At 36.9% G+C, this 25,871-nt stretch overlaps 2 protein-coding genes and 1 long non-coding RNA gene across 4 annotated transcripts; 2 read left to right on the top strand and 1 right to left on the bottom strand.

Moving 5' to 3' along the window:
• The first annotated feature begins 532 nt into the window (after nt 1-532).
• On the top strand, nt 533-4,735 carry LOC107222891 (DEAD-box ATP-dependent RNA helicase 20). Its single transcript, XM_015662424.2, has 4 exons — nt 533-649; nt 815-924; nt 2,449-2,899; nt 2,984-4,735. The coding sequence occupies exons 2-4, from the start codon at nt 893-895 to the stop codon at nt 4,586-4,588; spliced, it is 2,088 nt and encodes a 695-aa protein (XP_015517910.1). The 5' UTR covers nt 533-649; nt 815-892; the 3' UTR covers nt 4,589-4,735.
• Nucleotides 4,736-16,237: 11,502 nt separating this feature from the next.
• Nucleotides 16,238-17,825, bottom strand: LOC124293734. The gene is made up of 2 exons (XR_006903612.1): nt 17,696-17,825; nt 16,238-17,613 (listed from the first exon to the last, which is right to left on the bottom strand). It is a non-coding gene; the product is annotated as an uncharacterized LOC124293734 (long non-coding RNA).
• On the top strand, nt 17,781-25,128 carry LOC107222888 (ATP-dependent RNA helicase p62). 2 transcript variants are annotated; one of them, XR_006903611.1, is made up of 6 exons: nt 17,781-17,900; nt 19,760-20,800; nt 21,013-21,191; nt 21,342-21,401; nt 22,556-23,036; nt 23,328-23,861. XR_006903611.1 is itself a non-coding variant. In XM_015662418.2 (6 exons), coding segments are annotated over exons 1-6 (1,632 nt in total). In that variant the 5' UTR covers nt 17,781-17,898; the 3' UTR covers nt 24,440-25,128. The 2 variants fall into 2 exon arrangements, 1 of the variants encoding a protein (XP_015517904.1); XM_015662418.2 differs by lacking the exons at nt 22,556-23,036; nt 23,328-23,861 and adding exons at nt 23,981-24,226; nt 24,336-25,128.
• Nucleotides 25,129-25,871: the final 743 nt, after the last annotated feature.

Consider the following 25,871-nt stretch of genomic DNA (forward strand, 5'->3'; position numbering starts at 1 on the left):
TCGAGATCAATCTCGAAAGTTCGGTTCTCTTCGTTTCCATTTCCAGAAAAGACCATTCATTGTCCCTCTGATCAATAATTTGACACGCATGCGTTTAGATATTGTGTGCCATCTACATACGTAGAATGAAGAAAACATGCTCTCGTAACATATTAGCATGATATTAGTTTTCGCAAGTTATCCGTATACCTATACAAAAAAAAGGGCAGTGGAGAGATAGCATGGAATGTAATGAATATACTTTCAGTGAATTACTCTAATTAAACAGAATCAAAAACTTTTATATTTATTTATTCTCAAGACCAGATTTTTTTTTTCTATTCATTCGTACAATGGGCGTATATGGGAGACTTGAGATGCATAAGAAAAAAAAAATTATATATACAGTTACATAAGGCTGCGCAACTTTATGCGCATGACCAGTATCGAACCTGCTTTGTGGTATCGATTGCAGTGCCTGGACGCTGATTGGCTATTACGGCGTGACGCAAAACACAGTCATTTTCTGATTGGTTCGAGAGAATCATGCGCGGACACCATCAGCTGCTAGCCGGAAACGGAGTGTAGTAGAACGCTGGTAGCTTGCCACCCGCTTCCATCCTCCTAGCGCCTGTCAGCCATTATCGTTTTGTTCTCGCCGGGTTCATAGGTAAGTTCATCGTAGTTTAACAGGCTTTCGATCTCTCGCTTAGCCACATTAACATCGAATACCTAACTCGCCAAAATTCGTCTGCGATTTGGCATCGAAATATACTGGATTTACGGATCAAGGACTTCCGGAACCGACTCACAGTGTAACGTTCATTGTCCCCAGGTCCGATTGGGGGTAGCCGACACGAATTTTCACCGAAGATCATCGCAGGTAACGCACAGAACGTAAAGCTGTACAGAGATGTACGGCAACGGATATTCCAATCAAACATCGTGAGTTGTTTCATGTATTATATTGAATTTATTGTGATTTCATAACCGCTTCGACGAATTGTCGCCTATCGCACGATCAATAATACCTGGGCTCGGGTGAAGCGAATTTATCCGCTATTACGGAACGACTTGCCTCGTTCTTATTACATGGTCTTTCCGCCAGAAGCGGTAACATCGGCCATTTTGTTCATTAAATTCTTCTCGCATTTTATTTACGGCCGTACAGCACTTCTCTCGAATATTCCCTCGACCTTATTCTAGCCATATGTCGGTGGATAACGGGGACTCGAGACAAAGTATTACCAACTTTGTCACTTATATGTACGCTTCTTCCTCGTCGACTGGCCTCATCTGTATTATTGATATTTGATTGTCGCCAAATTTTTTCGTGAAGTTTCCTACTTTTTATTATTATTTACTCACCTCATTAAGCAGATCAGTATTACGCAAGTCATAACTGATTGGCGTTTCATTTTATTAAAATTTTGAACTGAGCGTTTGTTTTATGATAAATGCTCGCTTAAAAGTCTCTATTTTTGATGAAACAATTTCATCCCTACTAGGTAATCAGTTAACTCCAATACATGTATGTGTAAATCAAAGGAATCTGCTGATAAACGCATTAATATTTTCATTCACTATCAAACTTAAACAGCATTGTATTGTTACATTGTGTCATTAATATCCTCGACTACTTTGTCTACTCCGAAATAGTATTTCCATGCTTTCTCAATTTGGAACACAATATATCACATTCATATAATTTTTAATCATTATATTGATCAGTTCACCTTATCTCATATAAAATACCATCAACAGTTCGATCACCAGGTAAGCTGCATTTCAATCTCTTACCACTCACTGAGCTGATTCACATTGAGTAGAGCATGCTCTTTTTTATGGGGATACATGTCTCAGAAAAGATGAAATATTTTGTTTTTTACTTATCACATGCCTAAGTCTGTAATTTTGATGCACCCGCATTTGGAATTTCTTCTAAAACATTTGGAATTATTTGATCGACAAAGTATGGATATTTGCATTCTTTATTTTCACTATATGTACCAAAAAAAATCAATTTTCTGCTATTCAATTGTATTATGGAAAAAGACTGTAACTAGATAATTGATATTGAAACAGACATTTCACATTTTGCAAAATAATGATTTGAACATTCGGATTGACCTTAAAGTCAACTGGCATGTGGATTTTGAAGTTTCCATTCTCAACACTGTCACTTTTGCAAAAACAGCTCTGAAACTGATATTTCGTCTGCCTGCTAGCTTGCTATGATAACGTATTATAAACTTACAATTGACTTTTCACAACTTTCTAGAAATGCATATCCCCCTGATACTGATCAACAATTTCTTTGACAATCACGATTGTTATGGAAAAAAATAATAATAAATGAGTATAAAGATTCCTTGGCTACATGTGCATACATTTTGCACCGTAGTCTGCATGCTATTATAAGCTCATATAGGCAAGTTTTTATGTATGATGTATTGTTCACTGACACAGTTACAGACCTAGGACAGACAGAGAATATGGCAACCGCACAGGTGGAGGCACATACTGGAACAGCCAACAACAGCCTCACGGAGACATGGGCGGGCTCAAGCAAAACCAAAAGAAAGCACCTGGTGATCTCTTGAAGAAACCAAACTGGGACTTGAACTCTCTCCAACCAATAATTAAGAACTTATATGTCCCTCATGCAAATGTCGTCAGCCGTTCTCCGGACGAAGTAAACAAGTACCATATTGGAAAAGAAATCACTGTCAAGGGAAACAACACTCCTTTCCCAATCCAAGCCTTCGAAGAAGGAAATTTCCCGGACTATGTGATGGAGGAAATTAGAAAACAGGGATTCAAAGAACCTACTGCTATCCAGTCACAAGGATGGCCCATTGCTCTCAGCGGTCGTGATATGGTCGGCATCGCCCAAACTGGATCCGGCAAAACTTTGGCTGTGAGTAATCTATTTATTCTTTTTCAATAATGTTTTATAAATATTGAGGAATGGAATATTATCTGATTCGCTTACATCCAACAGTACGTGCTTCCGGCCACTGTGCATATCAACAATCAGCCGCGACTAGGGCGAGGAGAGGGACCTATCGTTCTCATCTTGGCGCCAACCAGAGAACTTGCGCAGCAAATCCAGAGTGTAGCTCGAGACTTTGGATCCTCCTCATGCATTCGTAACACTTGTATCTTCGGAGGGTCTCCGAAAGGACCACAGGCTCGAGATCTAGAGCGTGGTGTTGAAATTTGCATAGCCACGCCTGGACGTCTGATTGATTTTCTTGAAAAGGGTACAACTAATCTACGCAGATGCACGTACTTAGTCCTGGATGAAGCAGACAGGATGTTAGATATGGGATTTGAACCTCAGATCAGGAAAATTATCGAACAAATCAGACCCGACAGACAAGTTCTGATGTGGTCAGCTACCTGGCCCAAAGAAGTTCAAGCTTTGGCCGAAGATTTTCTCAGTGATTACATTCAGATCAATATTGGTTCCCTGACTTTGGCTGCCAACCATAATATACGTCAAATAATTGAAATATGCCAAGAGCATGAGAAGGAAACAAAGCTCTCTTCCCTCTTGAGAGAGATTGGAGCAGACCGCGGTAACAAAACGATAATATTTGTTGAAACTAAGAAGAAGGTGGATGACATAACAAAGGCAATAAAACGCGAAGGATGGTCAGCAATTGCAATACATGGAGATAAGTCTCAGCCAGAAAGAGATTACGTTCTGTCAGAGTTTAGAAATGGAAAGACGGCTATACTGGTTGCCACTGATGTAGCTGCGCGAGGACTGGACGTTGAGGATGTAAAATATGTAGTGAATTTCGACTACCCAAATAGTTCCGAGGACTACATCCACAGGATAGGCAGAACAGGGCGTTGCGAAAGTGCTGGTACAGCTTATGCATATTTCACACCAAACAACGCGAGACAGGCTAAGGAATTGGTCTCCGTCCTAGAAGAGGCTGGCCAACCGATCAATCCTCAATTATCAGAGATGGCAAACTCGCAGAGAAATCAATTTGGCAAAGGCCGTCAACGATGGAACACCGTCCGACCCACCAAGGACAGTAGCAGCGGGGGTCCCGGGAGCCCACGAAATATTGGCAGTCCCAACGCAAACAACTGGCAAAATAATCAGCAGAATGGTATTCAAGACAGGTCGACCCCGCGGCAACAGAATGGCTACCAAAACAATCGGCAAACAAATTATCACAGTAATCAGAACAGCTATCAACCAAGGCAGCCGAATAGTTATCAAAACGGATATCAGAATGGTAATAATGCAGGTGGATACCAAGGCAATTTCCACAATCAGAATGGAGGTACACCTAGGTATCAAGGACGCGGTGGATACCAAGGGAATAGGTACAACAGTAGACAGAATGGGTTCAATGGCAACCAAAATGGGCAGGGCATGTACTCTATGCCTCCTCCGTTCATGATGCCACCAGGCAGTCATACAGATGCAGGCATCCAAAGCCTGGTAAACAACAAGTTCTTCCAGACCAACAGGCCACCACCAGGAACTAACCCGTGTGCTTATCAATCAATGGGTTATGGCCAGTTTCAACCAGTCTCACCATACGGCTACCCTTACCCACCAACCCCAGTGCAGCAGTGACATCTTTCGAGAGGAAAACCCACTGGGGCACGGGCCAAGTAAGCAGGAAATAATATTTGATACTTCTCTGTTTCCTAAATGTCCCGTGAATAATTCTATAATAATTACTGTCAAAAGGTAGGTTTTGATGAATATGTTCTTAATGTGGTATCATTGATATGTTGTTTTTTTTTTTCATTTTTATTTTATTTCCTCTTTTTTTTTTGTCTTTTTCTTTATTTATACTTTTCTGGAATGGTGCTAAGTTTAAACGTATTGCTGTACTATCATCAAATGATGGAACATCAATCTATATTGAGAATACTGAATTAGTTTCTTTTGGTGAATTCTTCCTTGAAATTACCCTTTATTGACTGTTCAGGAGGGTCTCTGCGCTTAATTAGTTTATTAAAGTTTATACGAAAATTGTGCAAATTTGACGAGTGATCGTGATTAATAAAACGATACTATGCTACTTTTTGAGGCACATTCCAGTCGAGTCTTGATATAGCTTGTTAGTAATGGTATACTGAAAATTATATTATTAATAATAATAATAATAATAAATATATTAATGAATATTGAATGTGGCCACAAATGTAGTAATCGTGGTCATAATCTATAATAATCTATAGTAATCTTCTTACGATACTATGTAATTTACCTGTATGCTTTTCTGAAATGCACGAAACATATAGAAGGGCGGGTGGGTTAGGTTTAATAAGTTAATTTATTTATATTATGTATACAGGCAATGCTCTACTCAACGTGAGGCCTTTTGCATAAAAATTAAGCCGAGCGCTTAAAGCGAACCGTACTATTGTTACTACGTGACGAGACTGGGTGTGTCTCGACTTAGGAAAAAATTCTTGATAGAAATTCGGGGATCACTAAATACTAATTAATTAAAGTAAAGGTAAACCTTAAAGCTACTACTTGGGAGGGGGGGCCTAATATTCGGGCGCGTAGTCATATGGCTGTGCATCTCAGAGCAAAGCTGAGTTTATTTTTATATATCAGAAGATGAAGAATAATATGAAGAAGATCAATAAGAAATAATAATTTTTTCTTGTTAAATGAAAAATGATTAATATTAACATTGTTGTTTGATATTTATGCAACTGGCCACCGAATTGCCATACTGCGTAATTAATTTGCAAAAATGATTCAAGAAAACCAACAAAAAAAAAAAACAAAGAAAAAGATGGCAAATGTTCTGAAATCGTACCCTCATATATACCTGTTTAGTTTCAATTCAACAAATTGACCATCATTTACTTTAGTAATTAAACGAATCTAGGTTGTTATAATAGATAAATTTGTAAGAAGCTGCATAAGATATACCTACACATGAGGCTAGCAGCCGTGAGCCGTGTTCCATATAATATGTATACATATAGTACAACTGTATTATCGTACTATATAATACTAAAATATTATGTACTCTTTAATACGCTCCTTAATCCGCTCGCATAAGACGCAGAGAGTAAAGTCGACTTTTGTGTTACATTTTTTGTAAACCTCCAGCGTCACTAGGTTTACTCATTGTGAACGTTGCATAAACATTACATAGAATCTAAAAATTCCTAGGTGAATATATATATGTATATACATAATATGAAACGGCAGAAACGTATCGAAATACAAAATCCACCATTCTCATTTAAATATATACTATCTAATCGTTTTCCATTCAATATACGATAGGGTTTTCAACGAGCTTACAGATTTTGCGAGGTTGATGATCTCAAGCACGTTGGGAATATCCTAATCTAATTCAAAAAGGTGACGGCAAGAGAAAAACTAATCTTCACACATTTCTTTCTATCAATCATTAATATTTCTTTTTTAATGTTCCGCTCAGTAGAGAATTTAATTTTTGTATCACCTGATAAGATGGAGTACAATCGCCGTTTTGTGTTGAGAATGGTTTTATTTTATTGTAGGTGATTTCAGGTATTCGTTTAAATATTCAATAACTAAAACAGGTCTTTATCTTATTATAGATTTAAACAAATACACACACACTTATCAGCTTTGTACGAAGTAAAAAAACAATTTTATAAGTTGAAAAGAATCTGGAAGCTTATGCACATTGCATACTCCCTCTATCTGAGCCTGAGTACGTTGGTCACAGTTTTGGTCACATTCGCAGGCATAAAAGTCAAGGGGAGTAACAATAGAAAGTTTACACATTACCTGTTATTTAGTTTAAAAAGAAATTCACACGATAGCGGGTGTACGCGTAGTTCTGTGATATGTAAGATGTAGCGTATTATAGATCCAATGCTGTATTTTACATCGTGGTTAAAATAAGAAAGGTTCTCATGTAATCAATCTTTGCGAAACAAAAAAAATTTATGTATCATATCGCTACCTCGATATATTTCAAGCATCTGTCGAGCTACAGGGAGTCTGGTGTAGTTTTTGTAATTGTTCCAACAGATCAAATTTACACATATATAGAAAATGAATGGAAGCAAATAAAAGGATAAAAATACCTTCTGTTTGGGAGACAGTCAAAAGAACTACTACTTTTATATATGTATAGATACATTACGTACATACATAATATAATGGAATGATGCGTGCTAAACTGCAGTTTAACGGCGGTCAAAGAATTTATACTTACACACACCTTAGTAAATACACATTCAAAGTCGTCTCACCAACTGATGAGAAAGATAGGCTGCTTTCAAAAAGTATCCCAGTCACAAATTGCGGCAGTGAGACTGACAATTGTTCATTATTGTTATAACTAATCTGTAGAGTTTAAGTTTATACCTTGTTGTTTGTTTAGTTTTACTTCAATATATATTATGCATACATACTTCTCTTTTTCTCCGCTGTCGCGGTAACGGTTCTCATTCAGCAGCAGTAACATCAACTTGAATGATTGAATGATAATCTTTCATCTCGCTGCCCAGTTTGTTAATAAATCGAATCAATTTTAATATTTGAATGAAAAATAAGCGAAAAAATAATAATCCTAGTGTGCGTGAATGTCGCGGCTCAGTATACTGGTGATGTTTCAACTAATATATCTATGATCTACATACCTACTGTGGATACATAAGTACCTTCATATTACGCTGAGTGCTGTGATATCGCGTACATAAACTTTTTATTATTATTATATAACGAATTACAAAATGAAAAAAGAAAAAAAAAAAAAAGAAAACAAACAAGTACGCATATTATAATGTTACGAATTATCTCCTTTATACAAAGACTGAATCTCTCGCCAATTTATATACATTACAAGTTTAGCAGCCGCAAGTACGCGTTACATACTGTACACTATAAATACCTATTTGTATATTATAAATTACATATTATATTTTACATATATAATTGGATATACCGTCCCGACGAATGTACGGACGGACGGACAGACGGACCGATGCAGCTGTACTATTGCTTAATTTAGTAGTTGGGCCATATTCATCTTCACAATACAATGAATTGAAAATGATAAAAATGTGAAACAGGGGCTGGAAGATATTGGCGCCGCGCCATTGCAATAAAATCTGATATTCACGAAAAACAATGGGAATCCAAGTCAGAATAATTTATTTTAAACTCTGATGCCCGATTTTGTAATAAATCTAATTCTTAATTGATTCATACATGAGAAATTAGTTTTTTCTTTTCTTTTTGGAGATTTTAGGTTTAAGTCAAGCGGTTCTAATTTTTTACACCGATCATTCAGACCATAGTGTTTTGCATATACGTTATAATTTAAATGGCACTACATAAACTTCCTACCTTTCTCGCTCGTGTGAGACAAGTCATTGAAATAATAACACACCGATGAGCGCGCATCACATTTTGGCCTCCATTAAGTTAAATTAACAAATGTTTACTGATACCCTATTTTTTAATGTAAAACATTGGTACTGTTTTGTATTGTACAACTGTTGTAATGACTTATTGTAGCGTCTACTTCTACATACATACATACATTCATTGATTACGTATCAGTCTCTTGTGCTGGAACAGCTGCCAGTCAGCCGTTGAGCAAATTATCAGTCGCAAGGCCTGTTCAGGAAACACACTTTGTCTTTTTCCTGAAAATTCATTATTTTTTTACATTATTATCATTTTTTCAATATTGTAATATAAATATTATGTTATGTACAAGAGTAATATTTATATGTAAATCTAGTCAAAATTGTTTTAATGTTACTTACGATTTAAGTCGATTAAAACATTAATCTCAATTCTTTAGAAAACACATATCCGTTTACCCGAGTTTAATAAATCTTGTATTCTCTTTTGTCATTTTGAAAGATGAAAGTAAGTTTTCGAAGAGGCCTTTATTGTTCATTATCGTTTTAATATTTACTTTTAAAAACAAATTTTTTTTCCCTTGAGCAACTACTATTTGCTCAATACAATCAAACTGTTGCGGTGATATTATAAATATAAAAAAAGGTATTATATTGTGTAAATGAGCGAACTTGACAGGCATGTATAAGTTTTTATATTTGATACTAATTTATGATAAACTTGAACGCAAGGGAAAAAGAAAACAAAAAGGAGTTGAGAAATTATTCCTTCGTTTAGTAGCCGAATGTCTATTCCAACGACAACCATAGTTTTTACTTGAACGAGAGATGGGAGAGAAAGAAACAAAGAGTAAAAGAATGAGAAACAAGGAAGGGAGAGAGAGCGAGAGAATTATTGTGAAAAATGCATATTTATTTTTTGACCATGACACGATTCAAGAATAAAGTAATACTTATAGTAGTGTGTATGATAATATGAATATATTGCTACAACCCTTGCTGAAAAGAATAACGTCTATCAATAATAACAATGTAAAAAAAGAGATGATAATTGCCTTTGATGGTTGACGATGATTACAGTGCTCATTATATATAATTATTATTTTCGAGATTAGGTAGAAGAATATCTGTTAAATCATTAAGACCGCAGGAAGCAAGTTGACAGTCAAACAACAAACAGAAGCAACATAAAATAACTACTCTACATTCAAATTCTCTTCTGTAGGTTTCACTAAAGTGCATTTCTTGTATGTTATACAGTATTATGATAGAAAATAATAAATAAATAAATAAAAAAAAAACAAAAATATTGCAATTATACAAATGTGTTTGTCGTTTACTATATTTATTCTATTCCTTTATTTCGAATTTAAACTCACGCGTGATCAGATTACGAATTCCGTGTTCGGAGAAGAGTGAAAAATGAAAATTCTGTGGAATTGTTAATGAATTATGAACCATTTCAGAGGCCTACATGCAAAAAACTGCAATAATTTCTTATATCAACAATATCGCTAACTAAACCTTTTTTTATTACACTTCCAGTAAATAATTGGATAAACGGTTCTGATTTTGTGGCTAAATATCTGTAGTTACAACGCTACCTTGTAGTAACAACACCAAAGATGTGGTTGAACTTAGAGACGTTAATGTAACGGAAAAAATTATAAAAACTATCACAGTGCAACTTGACAATTAATTTCAAGAAAGTCAATTCGGAAAATATCTTCATATTTTGCTGTTTTGTAGTTACTGAATTTCAATCAAATCTAAATTGGCCAGTAACTACTTTTCTAAAAAAAAATACGCCATTGCTTCGTCGTAAACAAAAATCAATTCTACCTGTGAGGCGTTCTCCGCCAACTCGGCCAATTTTTTTTTATCGACTTTGTTCCATAATTGGTTACATAGCGGCGCTATGTAAAAATACTCTGAATTTTAGAGATTTTTTTAATTCACTCGATTAGGAAATGTTTTGTTTTAAACCCGTATATCAAGAAAACATGAAGTCGGGCAAAATACATGTTAACAATAAAGTTATTTTTTCCATGATCTATTTAATGCATTGTCCGTTATAGTTTTGATGGCATCGAAGAGGCTAATTTCAGCGTAAAAGAATGGAATTTTGTTTTTCTTTCAATGCGACACCTTTGAGTTCACCACAAATATTACAGGCTATTTGGCAGTGTATTGGGAACGTATAAAAAATTGGCATCGTGGAACTCAAAATTCTTGCCAGGTAGAAGAAATATTTTACTGAGAAAGGTGAATCAAGGTACACTTGATATATATTAATTATATGATTGATAGCATCAAACATATAACATTGCATTGAATAGTTGATTTTTTCAAAGACATGTAGAAGGATGAATTTATGTTATGAGTTTTTCCCAAAATTTGAAGCTAAAGAATGCCCGACGCTGTTACGTTGTATTACGTAGTTGTGTAAAAAATGTCCATGCAGCGGGTTGCAAGCCGGTGTGTTTACCGGTCCAAGGATAGTGAGTGGGGTGAGGTTGCGATCGAGCCTCTGTGCTGCTGGGCGTCCTAAGAAAATAAGACTCGCGTAAACACTACGCAAAGGACGCCGCTTTACGATGTGTTTATCTCGTTCATTTTCCATTACGAAAAGTCCCAAAATGCTATCAGTCTTTATATATCTTCAGTCAACGCCGGAAGTGGTCGCAGAATTCAAACTTCGGCTGACGTCGCATGCTACGGCAATCCTTTAAACGTTAGATCGTGTTGCGCGTATCTTGCGTGGTGTTTACACCCGGCCGTTGAGACCATAGAGATATGCAAAATAGAGCGTAAGCAACGGCGTGAGCGTCCCGTGAACGGATTTGAATCGGTTTTCTAAAGGACAGGAGATAATAATTCTCCCGCCCTCTCTCTCGCTCTTTCCATGGAGTGGGGGTTCCTGCACGCGCCGCCTAGTTGCCCCCCCCCCCCCGCCCGCCCCCCACCCACAACTCACGGCGGGAGCGCCGAGCGGAATCAGTCGTTTCCGAGCAATCGAAGCGAGATTATGCGTTCTCGATGGAAGTTCAACATTCCGATCGCGTGGGTCAGGTTGGGTCAGTGTGTAACCTGACAAAAAACCGAGTTACTGAAGTAAAAACATCCTGCAAACGTTGAAGGTTAATTTCTTGTTCCGAGTTTTCATTGTTTTGTGTAACTTCAGATTTCAGTAATGTTTGTTTTGTCTCTGTGCGTCGTGTGTCAATTTTACTATTTTTTTGGCTTATTTTCGGCAAATGCGCTGTTGTATTGTTAGCAAGATTATTCAGCCGGTTCAAGCAGACGGCTGCAGCACAAAAAGTGAGTGTAGAATCCGAGTGTTATTGCGGTGCGGACTTTTGGACTGTAAGAGACTAGTGAAGATGTGAATGATGTGAAAAGTGCGTCGCTTCACCGATAAACCTGAGATGCTGCAACTACTACATGTGAAAGTGTGGAACAGCCCAGAATCGAGGTAACAATACTTATTTTAATTATTGATTGATAATTCAAGGTGGTACATTTGAGGCCGAACTTTTGTTCTTGCATAACATGGAGTGCATAAATATAAAAATAGACAACAGTAATAATTCATTTGAAAACCGAAAAGCCAATTTGCTAAATTAATTCAAGTGTCTTGTCTTGTTTTTTACAGATTTAAGCAGCGACTTCCTAGTAACTTTTCCATTTCTCGGCAACGTTGGTGAGTTTGCACGTGTTAGGTTACGGGTATTTCCCTGGGATTCCTCTGTCACGTGGCGTGGCGGTAACAATTGTTACACAAATCTTCGATTTCTTAGCTGCATGGATAGGCTCATTCACGATCGCAACGTGCTTGACTTTCAGTCGAATCATTGTTTATTCGCAATTTAATTTACCGTAGCTTACTTACAGTTAGACATTTTACACGTTGCTAAAAGTGGAATGAGCATCGCGGCAGGTAACCATCGCTTACTCGGCACTCGCGAGATCGAATTGTGTTTCGTAACTGATGTAATAATCTACGTTCGAGTTTACCGATGATGCCGTTTAAGTGGTGGGTTCACCTGAGGTTCTAAAAGTATTCAAATATCAACATTATTGTTAAATTGATAAAATTCCAAAGTCTGGCATAACGTAACGTAAATTTTCAATCTTTTAACATCCAACAAGTATTGATCAACTGCAGGCTTAGCTCGCTTAGAAAAATGCTAATTGGCATTCAAGATGTTTTAATCACTTTTACAAAAGCTTAATGTACCGACAGTCTGCCAAAATTTACTAAAATAACAAATGCAATATTAGAGTTGGCGAGATACAACCGCGATACTGTATTCTGAGAAGGCAGACTACGATACAAAAACATTTTGCTCCCAGCAGGTAACCAATGAAAATGTAAGTCAGTGACCACGGCGCAAATGATGAAGAATGATGTCTGTTGGAAAAAATGGAGAATCGTTTAGGTCGAATATAGGTAACCGGGTAGGTAGGTGGACGTTTTGGGATCCGTCGCGGGGTTTATGCATGAGTGTGTGAATCTCTCTTTTCCGTTGGGTGGCTTCGTTGGGAAACAGGCGAGGGTAGGAAGGTCGCGATGTACCGTGATGTTACTAACTTTTGTAATCCACAGCGCCAAACGATCACAGACATTTTTTTCCCAAAAGACTCCACATTCGAGTCTCTCGACCATTTGTAAACATTTGAGTATTAACGAGATTAAATTTCCCACTTCTTGTCACTTTGCAACGATTTTTCAATCGTTATGCAATTCGATTATTTAGTCATCACCGATCGTTATTCCATTCGATTAATCTCTGTGATCGTCTGAATGGGCAAAACGCATCTCTGGACCATCTATCGCGTTCCGTGGTACGCTAGATGGGGAGAGATGCTGAGCTCGAAGACTTCGCGTCGAAGAGGACCGCCGACCGCCACGCCACACAATAATGCATGCCCTCCAATCTCCCTCCCAGTTTCAATTTGATTTGTAATCTGAGAACAACAATCCGCATAGCAATGTATCTGATATCTAAAAGATGCAGATGCGAATTGGGTTTCTACAGAATTTTTGGGACAAGTCCCAGAAAATACAAATTTTTTGACAGTATAATCTGTCGCGCCTTATTGCGCGTAGATTAATCACGAGAATTGAACGCAGCTTCATGCGCGTAAATTAGTAACGAGAATTGGACGCAGCTTCGTGCGCGTAAATCAGTAATAGAAATTGGACACGTTTTTTTGCGCGTTGATTTTGGAAACAGTATATAAAAAAGTTGCGTACTCTCGATGTACTGATTTTTCAGCTCTTCGGTCAATTTTTTGACGAATAATAAAATTTTCAAGTTCTTCGACGCCTTTTGCGCGTGGACTCGATACCTTTCAGTTATGAGAGAAACCGCGGCATTTGAAAACCGGCGCTCAACGCGCAGGAACAAAAATCTCGGTAGCGTATAGTGATAGTGGAGAATCGTGGCGTAAGTATTTATGAAATATATCTGAAATATACAGAAACACTCGTTTAACTGATTGTATTATTTTCTGATTCAGGAAAACCGATTTCTTAACAAATACACTGACACCTATAAAATGTTTCAAAAAAGATATTCACTTTAATAACTCAAAGCAGAAAAGGATGTTGATTCAAAAAATTTAGATTGTTTTTATTCATCAATACAATTAATAAACGAAGCAATGAATACTAAAGCGAATATCATGTTGGTCTCGACCTATTTTTTGTCAGTGTATGAACTTATGTGATTGTGCGAACCATACCTTCGTCTGTTTCAGCTAATAAAGCTTTTGTCTGTTTCAGCTAATGAAATCTTTGTCTATTTCAGTTAATAAAACCTTTGTCTGTTTCAGCTGATAAAACCTTTGTCTGTTTCAGAGCTAATTAAAGTTTTTGTCTGTTTCAGCTAACCAAACTTTGTCTGTTTCAGCTAATAAAACTTTTAGTTTGTTTCAGTTAGTCAAATCTCTTGTCTGTTTCAGCTAATTAAATCTTTTGTCTGTTTCAGCTAATCAAATTTTTTGACTTTTTCAGCTAATCAAACTTTTTGACTCTTTCAGCTAATCAAACTTTGACCCTTTCAGCTAATTACTCCGTCCCTTTTTTTTTGTCTATTATATTTTTCACTTATGTAAGCTAAGTATATTTTTGTTTGTATCGACATACGTCACTAACTATATTCACTTCTCTTCCAGGTAACTGAATTTTATTGACTATACGCAAAAATTAATGTTTCAGTTTTTAGGCTCAGGTCTGGTTTGGGTCTGATTCAGGGTTAGTCATATTGTTTTCATCGATACATAGATTTAGCGATGTAGTTCAGAATTATCATGATCACAAAGTGTAGTAAAATTTATTCAGCTGTAGTTCTTTTAAAAAATTGTTTTACATTTTTTTTATTGCGATCGTTGTAGTGTCAGAGATTTCTTTATCGAGTCGCTCATAGGTCATTTTCGGTTTGTATTTCACTGTAGAATTGTACAGCTCTGTCGTAATTTGATCGTTATACTTATTCTTCTCTGATTTGTTTCCATTGCTTCAAAGATATCTGCATCGTCATCCGATAAGTGAATGCCAACGTCTTACAGCGATTCGTGTTTTCGATCTTGGTTTAGTTGTTGATTATTTTGCGTATTCACCAGGTTTTCCATGTTTCTGATTATCTTGTACCTTAGAATAAAAACCTGTGCGCGAACATCCGAAGTCAACCGCATATAAGATACAAACAATCACCCTTCATCCATAATTAAGACAACCATCTTTCATCCATCATTAAAACAGTCATCTTTCATCGATAATAAATAGTCAGCGGGTTATATGAACTGAAAAATTTCAAACAAACTGCTAATATACCCGAGTACAAATCAATTGAGCAAAACAATTTGCCATAATTAACATTTGGAAAAAACTCATTTGCAATGTTTCGAAGAACGTAAGATCGATCTTGCAACTATTCTCCGTGGAGTAGGCCTACTGGGGATACCACGTAAAAAAAAACGCGCCGAACGCTCTACCGCTTGCGGTGGTGTGGAAACGAGCATAAGTGAACTTATTTTCACTGTTCAAATACTAACATATTGTAGTTTTTTAAATGACAATTTTGTTCTTGCGTAAATTGAAGTCATTGTCAATAAAATTCATGCTTCGATAATGAGTAACGCACGTGGAATCGTAATACCTTCGGATTTCTCTAGTTTAGTCAGAGTGAATTCCACGTAAATACATTTTTCTTGGATTTTTACTAAGCTATCACATACATTTCTAACAAGTTCCTTGTAATTTGAACATATATCATGTAACTCATTAACGTTCTACTAATGTCTCCTATTCACTTCGAAAAATACTTCTTTTATGCAATTCTGCAAAATTCGTTAACTCCGTTTGCGGGTATCTGCAGAAATACTTCAATAGATCAGAATCTTGTCTCAGAAAAGACCAATGGATTGTTGGAAACTTCTTGAAACTTCTGAAAGGTCTTACAATCTTTCATCTGTGTTTTTTTGACAGATATATCGTAGATAATTGATGAGAATTTGATTATTAAGAACCCGAAAAATCCATCTTCAGATAATATCAGTCGTTAGTTTCTGATATCCTATAAACAGTATTATCACACAATTGTATCTTCTGGGTAATATTATTATTAGGGGTTACCGGAAAAGTGCTAAAATTACGCATAAAATGGTATCGACTTTGTCGGAAATACGTATTTACAAATTCGTAAATTCCTTCAGTCAACACGGGCACTGCCATAAATGTATAATAAAGTGGACAATTATCTGGGCCGCTTGATAATAAACTTTTGAACAATCTTGGATTGGGGGGTGGTCAGCGGACAGAGTCGCAATCCAACCAGACAATATGAGTAGAAGTTGAAAAAAGGAACCTTGATCATCTTTAAATTTATTTTAATTACATTTGTGATAATGATTGCCTGAGATCTATCGGGGTTTGTTACAGCATGGACTCAAACATTACTAACAATCGAGTCTTAGCTAATTTTCAAAAAATATTTACATGTATTTTTTTGTGTAGAAAGGTTTTAGTTTTCCACTGAAAATAAACTGTATTTTCAAAGACCACGGAAATCTAACGTCAGTTAAGAAACTATTTTTACATGTCAGCTGCATTTTCTGTCGGAATGAAGATGAGCATTGACTGAAGATACATATTATTATTATCTTCAGTTAACGATACGAGTCAAGTAATAAAAATATGTACAGCAATTACATATGGAACATATTACATAGGAACTAGTATGTATCTCCATCCTTTGATTAAACTTCTCTGACTATGTCTCCCATCCTTTGAATCAAGAAAAGGTTTGTAACTCTGTTAACAGTAAACCTGGTGCATGTTTATTGTGCATCAATGTAGGTAACATTATTTTTTTCGATCCGATGGAGTTAGATTGACATTGCTGAATTTGTCCAAATGAATTTGCGTAGTTGAAAAGTATGCGGCGTCCAGACAGGGTTATATGAGAATTTTAGTCTGTTTCCGTTCGACATTCCATAGGCATAATAATATTCGACTCTGCATTATCTGGGCACACGCAGCGAGCGATGGTAACATCAGTTCTTGTCTTTACGTACCGACCGCTTGCTGGATTAAGTTACGCGTGCAACATAGGACGCAGAGGGCACTGCTTGACGATGAATTTATCCTTAGACCATACAAAAAGAATTTATCCCATCCATTTTAGACTACGAAAAGTCCGATCAGTCATCATATATCTTTAGTCAGCGTTTCTTGTATTTTCCGAGAATTTAAAAATTCTTTGATCTTGGCGATTCTCAAAATCTATTCATTCGAAGAGATCGTGTATCCTTATAATCTTTATTCCTACATGGGTACACAGATCTAAGGTTAGATGATTTAAATACAGATCAGTGAACCCGTCTCAACAGCATGTAAATTATAATAGTTTGGAATAGGCTATTTCTATGCTGTACACCCTGATACCGGATACTTACTCCAAGCAGCTCCAAGTACATATGCTCTGTGCCTTGTACAGGCTGCATACTTTCAGAGCCGCTTTCAGTACTTTATCCTTTTACTTCTATGTCCTATCCTCCCACGTGAATCAATATGTGTTGCGTTTGGTGCGGCTAACGGTTGCGCAGATGGTCAGGGATTCGCAGTTCGCTGTCTCTGCGCACGCCGGTGGCTCCCTTCCTTCACCCGTTCGCCACCTCTACTTCGATTTTCCCGTAGCCGGGTGACTCACTTCCGGCATCTGCCTAGCCCGTTCTTTCCGTCCCTAGCTACGGCAGAGGTAAGTCACATTTTTCTTGTTCTCCAACTCATTAAACATTTTGGTAGTCGTTGATTCGGAATATATCTTACTGTGTGTAGCGACGATTTTACATATCCAAGAACAATTTGGATCATTGTTATTGATTTATCATTCCTTTTTTGTCTTCTTAATTATTTCCAGAATATCAATCGCCGAGCTAACGAAAGCAAAGCAAGCTACACTTGCAGAGAAAAAAAGTTGCACCAACACCATTACCGGGGACAAAGGAAGCAGTTCACTTTATTAAACTATCATGTGAGTATTCACTAATATATTATTTGCGTTCTATCTGCTCGGATATATGCATCAGTCGCTATTTATCCAGTTTTTTTTTTCTTCCCACCGGATATTGAAATCTGTGTCCCCGACATAGGTATTTCATGTCTGGCTTTGTGTGTTCGTGGATGGCACGTGTAAAGAGCGCACACGCGTACTTATCGATCACCATGCATACACATGCCAGTATCGCGACAGACGGACGGTTACGTCAGAACTCCGGCATCAAGGATGCATGCGGACGCGTTAATTATTTATCGCGGTATTAACCTCGATGAAAATTTGCCAACGCGTGACTGTCGCAAAATGGCGTCCTTTTCGTAACTTTTAGAACTGTGTTGCTAAGTATAGAAAATGGCGGCTCATGATTTAACTGTCTAGAATAAAATTGAATACGGACCAATTTTTTCGATTTTTTTTTTCGTCAGTTCATTCTTTCACTTCGTTGTACACACGTACCACGACTTGCGCTACCTTGTCTCAATCTACATATTCATTGATATGATTTTCTTGAAATTAAGCTAAGGCTTTCAACCAATTACAACTACATTAAATGATTAGTTCTACACATAGGTTACATGACTCGTTATTTTATCGTTAGTAGACTTAAGAAATTTTAATGATCCAGTCAGGAACGTTGAATTGAATATTATCGCAAGTGAAGTACTTGGATAAATATTGTTCTTGAATGCTTTTCTGTCAATCTACTTCAATAAATTTTCTTGTTATAATCGTTTTACTTCAAATTCAAAATTTTAATTGTCAATTGCACGTAGTAAATTTCAGACGTTGAATTCAAATCACGTTTTCTGACTGGCATGAAACTGTACAATGGCGTCTAAGCTTTAGTAAACTTAAATTGACTGAGCTGTGTTTGTAGGTAAGACTTAATGCAGTCTCACATCATATGTGCATACAAAAAATCGCAATAGACAGAGAAACACGAAATAGTTAAGGAATTTCACAAATACAAAAAAGTCTGGGAATCAGTCTTTCCTTGTTATAACCCGCTCGGTGTAGAGAGAGACAAAAACCAAAGATTGACTAAAATTAGCCCTGAAAATAAATGATTTAACTGAAGAAAAAATGATTCCAGTTTCTATATTTTTAATTATTGTTTAAGAAAGTAATTCTTGGGTTTTGAAAGTTCATATTGTATCACTGCCTTGATTATTCAATGTCAGACTGTATTTTACGATTTTTTGCAGGCCAATTAGATCGTTTCGCACTTTGAGAAATGATAGTGTCTGCAATTGTGTTTGTTGGTTGGTTCAAAAACATTTGAAAATAGATGTGAAAATATAAAGAACATGCAATTAAAATAACAGTAGCCTATTGTAACCTTCAATTGATTGGGAATCTGCTGTAATTATGGTTAGTTTTTTCATACTTTGTCAAGCCAATCCACCAGCACGATCATAAGCCTCATCATTTGAAAAAATTTGAAGAGATTTTATTACTTACAAAAAGTATCACTGTTCTTAGCGGAGTTCTGTTATCTCCTTGAGTGCTTCAAAATAATTCTAAAATTGTAAAGCAGTGATGTTATTAAAAACTATCGTTACATTAACTCTATCAAGTTCAACCTTATGGGGATTATACCAATTCAATTTAACATGTGTTTATCCTCTCATTTTGGCATGACTCTACTTTGTATCTCGGTAGAGCATGAATGCTTATGGGAGGTACATTAAACAAGAGTGAGCTATGCCTTCGGTGTCCACACTTTGACGTCTGGATCCCATCCTCAATGTTCACTACAAAATAATCTTGAAACTAAATTATTGCGTCTTACTCTTGCTGATTCGTATAAAAACAAATGTATCGTCACTGTTCAGGACTTACGGAGGATCTTCAGGTGGATACCGTAGTAGCGGAGGCCGTGGGGGAAGCAGTCAGAGGTCTGGTTATGGCAGCAGTAGCGGCGGTGGAAGTGGAGGTAGTAGTGGGCGTTTCAGTAGCCGTGGAGGTGGTGGCGGAAGTCGTGGAGGTCGCGGCGGCGGTGGAGGGGGCAGTTTAAGAAAGCCAAACTGGGACTACGAAAACCTGAAGCCATTCAAGAAAGACTTTTATGTGCCGCATGTAAATGTGCAGAACCGTCACCCACGCGAAGTTGAAGCTTATAGAGCAGATAAGCAGATCACACTGAAAGGCGATGCTCTGCCGAACCCCATCCAATTCTTTGAGGAGGGTAATTTCCCAGATTATGTCATGACTGGAATCAGGAAACAGGGATTTTCCGAGCCAACTGCCATCCAAGCTCAGGGCTGGCCTATTGCTATGTCTGGACGCAATATGGTAGGCATTGCTCAAACGGGATCAGGAAAAACTCTTGGGTACATTTTGCCTGCTATTGTTCATATCAACAATCAGCAGCCCCTAAATCGAGGCGATGGACCAATTGCGCTGATCCTCGCACCAACCAGAGAACTTGCCCAGCAAATTCAAACTGTCGCAAGCGACTTTGGGTCTCTTTCTTATGTTCGAAACACCTGCATCTTTGGTGGGGCGCCCAAGGGAGGCCAGGCGAGAGATCTGGAGCGTGGAGTTGAGATCTGTATTGCTACTCCAGGTCGATTGATCGATTTTCTTGAGAGAGGAACTACGAATCTGCGCAGATGCACTTACTTGGTATTAGACGAAGCTGACAGAATGCTTGACATGGGTTTTGAACCTCAGATCAGAAAAATCATTGAACAGATCAGACCAGACAGGCAGGTTCTTATGTGGTCAGCCACATGGCCAAAAGAAGTGCGCAACCTTGCTGAAGAATATCTCACCGACTACACACAGCTGAACATCGGATCCCTCACTCTATCTGCTAACCACAATATTCTACAAATAATCGACGTATGTCAGGAGCATGAAAAGGAAACCAAGTGAGTTTCTCGTTATAATCCTTTAGAAATATAAATTTTACGAAGTTCCGAAATTTAATGATGAAAAGAGTTGATGAACTGCTGTGATTTTTATACACACACCATTATAAATACCTCTAAGAAGAACTGAATATACTCGGAAAACAACATGTGGATTTTCATGAATGGTGGATTACTCTTAATAATTAATATTGGTTTATCACTCATTCCAGATTGGGTAGCTTGTTACAAGAGATCGGCAATGTCAACGACGACGGTGGAAAAACCATCATTTTCGTAGAGACTAAAAAGAAAGTTGAAAATATCACCAGAAGCATTCGCCGCTATGGATGGCCAGCAGTTTGCATGCATGGTGACAAATCTCAACAAGAACGTGATTATGTTCTCAGAGGTAATTAATCTTAGTTTCATTTCATCATTTGAGTCCAAACAATCACTGACTGCTTTCTAAATATTCTAATTCCATAATTCGCAACATTCGTTATATTTTTGGCTCGTGGGATAACATTGCTTCAATTTCAATAAATTTTTTTCTTTACAGAATTCCGAAACAAGAAGGGGTCCATACTCGTAGCAACAGACGTTGCTGCTCGTGGTCTAGGTAAGTTGTTCAAAGTAATTATTTCGAATACACTGATTCCGTAATTTTAGGTAAACTGATAGCGTGCATATTTTCTTACATGCGTTTAAGTTCGTTGTACCACAACACAGACTAGAGAGCGAAACTATTATTTGAATAGGGTTAGCGGGTGGCGAAGTAGCACAGACTGGTTATATGAAGTGATGCCTCACTGTTTAGTATTTGGAGTAATATTTTACAGATATTTCAAACTTTTATTAACGGGTGCACTTATTCCTCAATGGAAATGGCAGGTGAACAATGTTCGAATGAGGATTTTATCATTACTATGGAGGGTAGAGGTAAGGAGGACTATTTCTGTGTATCAGAAGTGTCTGTAAAGTAGAGGCAAATTAAGATGGCATTACTGCAGTAAAGGTTCCACAAAGTACCAATCACATTGAATCGTAATTGCTAAGCGCCAATCTGATTGTGACCCTTATTGCTTATGAGCGCCATTCTGGTGACTTATTGAATTACTATTTGCTGTTTTTTGGCGGACACTTTTTCAGTTCAAAACCGATATGCGATAATTATTCTTACCTCTACCCTCCATAATCATTAGTTAAAATATATAAGTGTGTAAACCGAATTGAACTCTAGGATGGTGAAAAGGCTCTCCTATAGGATTGATTATTAAATATTAATTGATAATGTTAGTATCTATAATGCACCCATAGTTACTTAATCAACTAAAATCAATTTTTCTTGTGTTAGCTATACTCATGTAATATCCGAGTAGTAAATTCAATTGAGATCCTCATTGGCGCTGATTCATACTTGCCAGGTACATTAAATCTACCAGGTTTACAATAATTTTCTCAACCTTCACTTGGTTCTCGGGGTTCAGTAGGTACCACATCACTTTCTTGTCAATCAATGACTTACGAGAAATACGTGATTGATCACTTTATGCAATCTATCTAAGAACGTCTATCTGCGCAACATATTAGCTCTTCAAGCTAAGACTGTTTTGAACGGCCTTGGGTCAGATTGAGAAAAGTATTACTTAGAACATTTGGTTTGCGAATCTTGTTTTTGTATACTTGGTTAAATATAACAATAGAATATTTTAATTATAAGAGTGAGCATCTGAGAATTTATGTTAATCAGTCTGGTTGTCCCTTTTGTTTCAGAGGCACATGGTGCACAGATTGTTTTGAGTGTACATTGAACGAAAAAAAAAGCAAAGAAACAAAACTGACTGTAACTCACTCACTGTCTGTGCTCTAGAGCTATATATGCAACTAAATATATAGATGACGTACTTGCACAATGTCGATTGTGTAATAATTGTACGTAATGTGCCTCTGTGTACTTACTGCCTGTGTACCACACGCGAGTATTGAGAGTGGTGGTGCGCGGGCGAAATCGTGCTGGCTGGCTACGTATCAATTGGGTTTTACCTACCTGCGGTAGAACCAACAGAGATAAGCTCTCTGGAGTAGCCAACGTTCAGCCAACGCGAGACAACAAACTATTGATTTTGCTACTATCGCTACTCTGTGGAAATATGTAGGACAAGAAATTTGTGATTTGAACACTTGCATTCAAGAGTAATACCAGAGCGACGCCGAATGCGCAGGGATGCTGAATGCAATGTTCAACATTTTACGGGTTTGTATTTTCACAATGCAGCTTAACACACATTCACACTTATCAAGTTTTACCTACTAATTGGGTTCTATATCTGAGGCAGATACATTTTATAAATGGAAATTTTAATTCAACGACTTGCATAAATTTCGATTTTACTATATTTTTTTTTTTAACATCTCGATTTAGGCTCATTTTAAAATCTAATAAAGTTTTGTACTGAAAACCTGAGTGTTTAATTTTGTTCTGAACATTGACACTACTTTTGTGCAATCTGAAATAGTAATTGCTGTTATCTTGTTGCAAATATAGCATGACTGTCGTTGATGATTTTCAAGTATCTGTCCATCGTTAAGGCCCGAAGTATTATGAGTATCCTGCTCACTCACATGGACATGGCAAAAGTAAAAAGTAATAAACAAATCATACGTGTTAAAAAAAATTCCCAAAATGTATCAGGCGTCGAGATGTCATGTCTATGCAGTGTGAATGATATGTGTGAATTACAGCTGAATGTAAATTTTTCTGTAAATTCCGTACATGGTTTATTACTTCGCGTTAGCTTAAGATGTAATTATCTTGTGTAATATTTTTTTTTTCATACTCCTGAATCGTATTTTACAATTATTTTTAAATAGATTTTTTTTCGTTTGCAAACATAAAATTTTTGATTGCATATTTATAGCTATCACTTGACGTTACTTTGACAGAAAGAAAAAGTAATTAAAATTGAAAGCTTATATGTTGCATCTTCATTCGCACCTGATGATAACATGATGGCTTTTGTCATGTCTGTTGTCGAGTATGTATTATGTCTGCTGCTTAATAAACAACACTCTCAACCTGCTTGTTTGATTTATTTCGAAATGAAGAAATGATAATAACCGTACATTTCACTTTGTCAAACAACTAGTGCAGGGAATTTCAATGTATTGAGATTGATTACAATTAAATTAATTCTTTAGATGTTGACGACGTTAAGTACGTGATCAATTTCGACTACCCGTCATCTTCTGAAGACTACATTCATAGAATCGGCAGAACTGGACGTTCTCAAAGCACAGGCACCAGCTACGCCTTCTTCACACCACAAAACAGCCGACAGGCTAAAGACTTAGTCAACGTTCTCCAAGAAGCCAACCAAGTCATAAATCCCAAACTCACCGAGATGGCTTCGCGGGGTGGCGGCGGCGGAGGCTATGGAGGAAGAAGTTAGTATTGCAATACTAAGAGTAAAGTCTCATTTTGTTTCTGCATCGAGTAGTTGATTTCGTTATATATTTGTTTATTTATTCATTTATTCTTTCACTTGTGTTTCAGATCGTTGGGGCTACGGAGGTGGCCGTGGTAGAGAAAACAATTTTTCTGGATCACACAAACGATTTGATTCCGGTCGCAGTAACGGATACGGAAGTTATAATTGATATTAATTAACTTAGCTGCTGGCCGTATGCTGCGCAGAAATCGACCGTTATTTGGGAGGTTTGGCATAACTGACAACACTTGATCTGTGATTTATCTAAAACTAACGTAAGATCGTTGATTCCGGTCGGTCAGTAACCAAGACTTGCCAGTTTGACGCTCGGCCAATTTTATCCATTGGAAACCCATTTGAAATTGACACATTTTTTTTATTTCTTTATTTTCCTTTTTCCCCCCTCATGTTGTTAGTAGAACAAAAATATGTTCTGTAATGAATTTAGACACTTTATATATTATTTAAAACATCAATGTTCTATCGTGTTCTATTAATTCTTAAGTGAGCCGAGTGAGGCACGGACCATAACTCACACTTCAGTATTCATTCCAAAAATATGGAATGGCCCTTATAAATGAATTTCTGAGAAGTGACAGAGTTTCAAGATTATGCTGGATAACTGTCAGTTCTTCAGATGAGTTCGTATACGAATGCGTTTCGAAGTTTGAACACATGCTGATTGTCACAATGCGGACAAAGATAAAAAAAAAAAATAACAGCGATCAGAGAGTTGCTATGGCGTAGGAAAATTGAATTATTTTATTTAGTCATTTCTTTGTCTGAATGAACAATGTTTATTCATACATTATTGTATGACACGTCTTGAGTACAACTGAATAAAACTAAGAAAATCTACAGCTGTTCACCGCTTATTCAATTGAAACACCTGCCACCTTTCTCTATTTGTAGCGTCATACCGGTTTATTACGAGTATAAGTCGACCCCCAATTCTGAGCGATCCATGTACGATATTCATATATATGATCCATTTACGAGTAATACGTGATGCATATTGTAAATTTTATAATTTTCCAGGCGACAAACTAGATTATCTACAATAATACGTCTATAATATGATAATAGAACAATTATTCATTTCGAAATGGGATTCTATTCGACACGCGCTCGATGTATTCCATAACATTAGTATTGATAATTATTCCAACAACTTTTCATTTGTTCTCTCGATATTGAATTTTCGTAGGCATAGAATCGAACACTGTTTTAGCTTAGTTTATTCGCAAGTGTTGTATCTATGTTGGGTAGGAAAGCAGAATTGTTTTTCGTGAAGTGTTCGTATGAAAAATAATTCAGAGTAGCTGCAATACATCACGGACGCGCTAATTTTGATCGAGATGAAACGGATGCTCCGTATATGAGACAGTATTTAACACAGCGTCCTGATTTAAAGACCTAAAAAGGTGATTGTCGGCGATTTTTCTTTTTTTTTTTTACGGGGAGAGATAGAACGAAGCTTCTTAAAACTTCGAGTGTATTCTAACTCACATTTGAAAGGTACGAGCAAAAACTTTTATCATCCAACTGTCGCAGAACGGCAGCGTTATTAGCTAACCCGTTAACTGAAGAGTACATCTTCC

The sequence above is a fragment of the Neodiprion lecontei genome, chromosome 3 (genome assembly GCF_021901455.1).
Source record: "Neodiprion lecontei isolate iyNeoLeco1 chromosome 3, iyNeoLeco1.1, whole genome shotgun sequence".
NCBI classification, from domain to species: domain Eukaryota; kingdom Metazoa; phylum Arthropoda; class Insecta; order Hymenoptera; family Diprionidae; genus Neodiprion; species Neodiprion lecontei.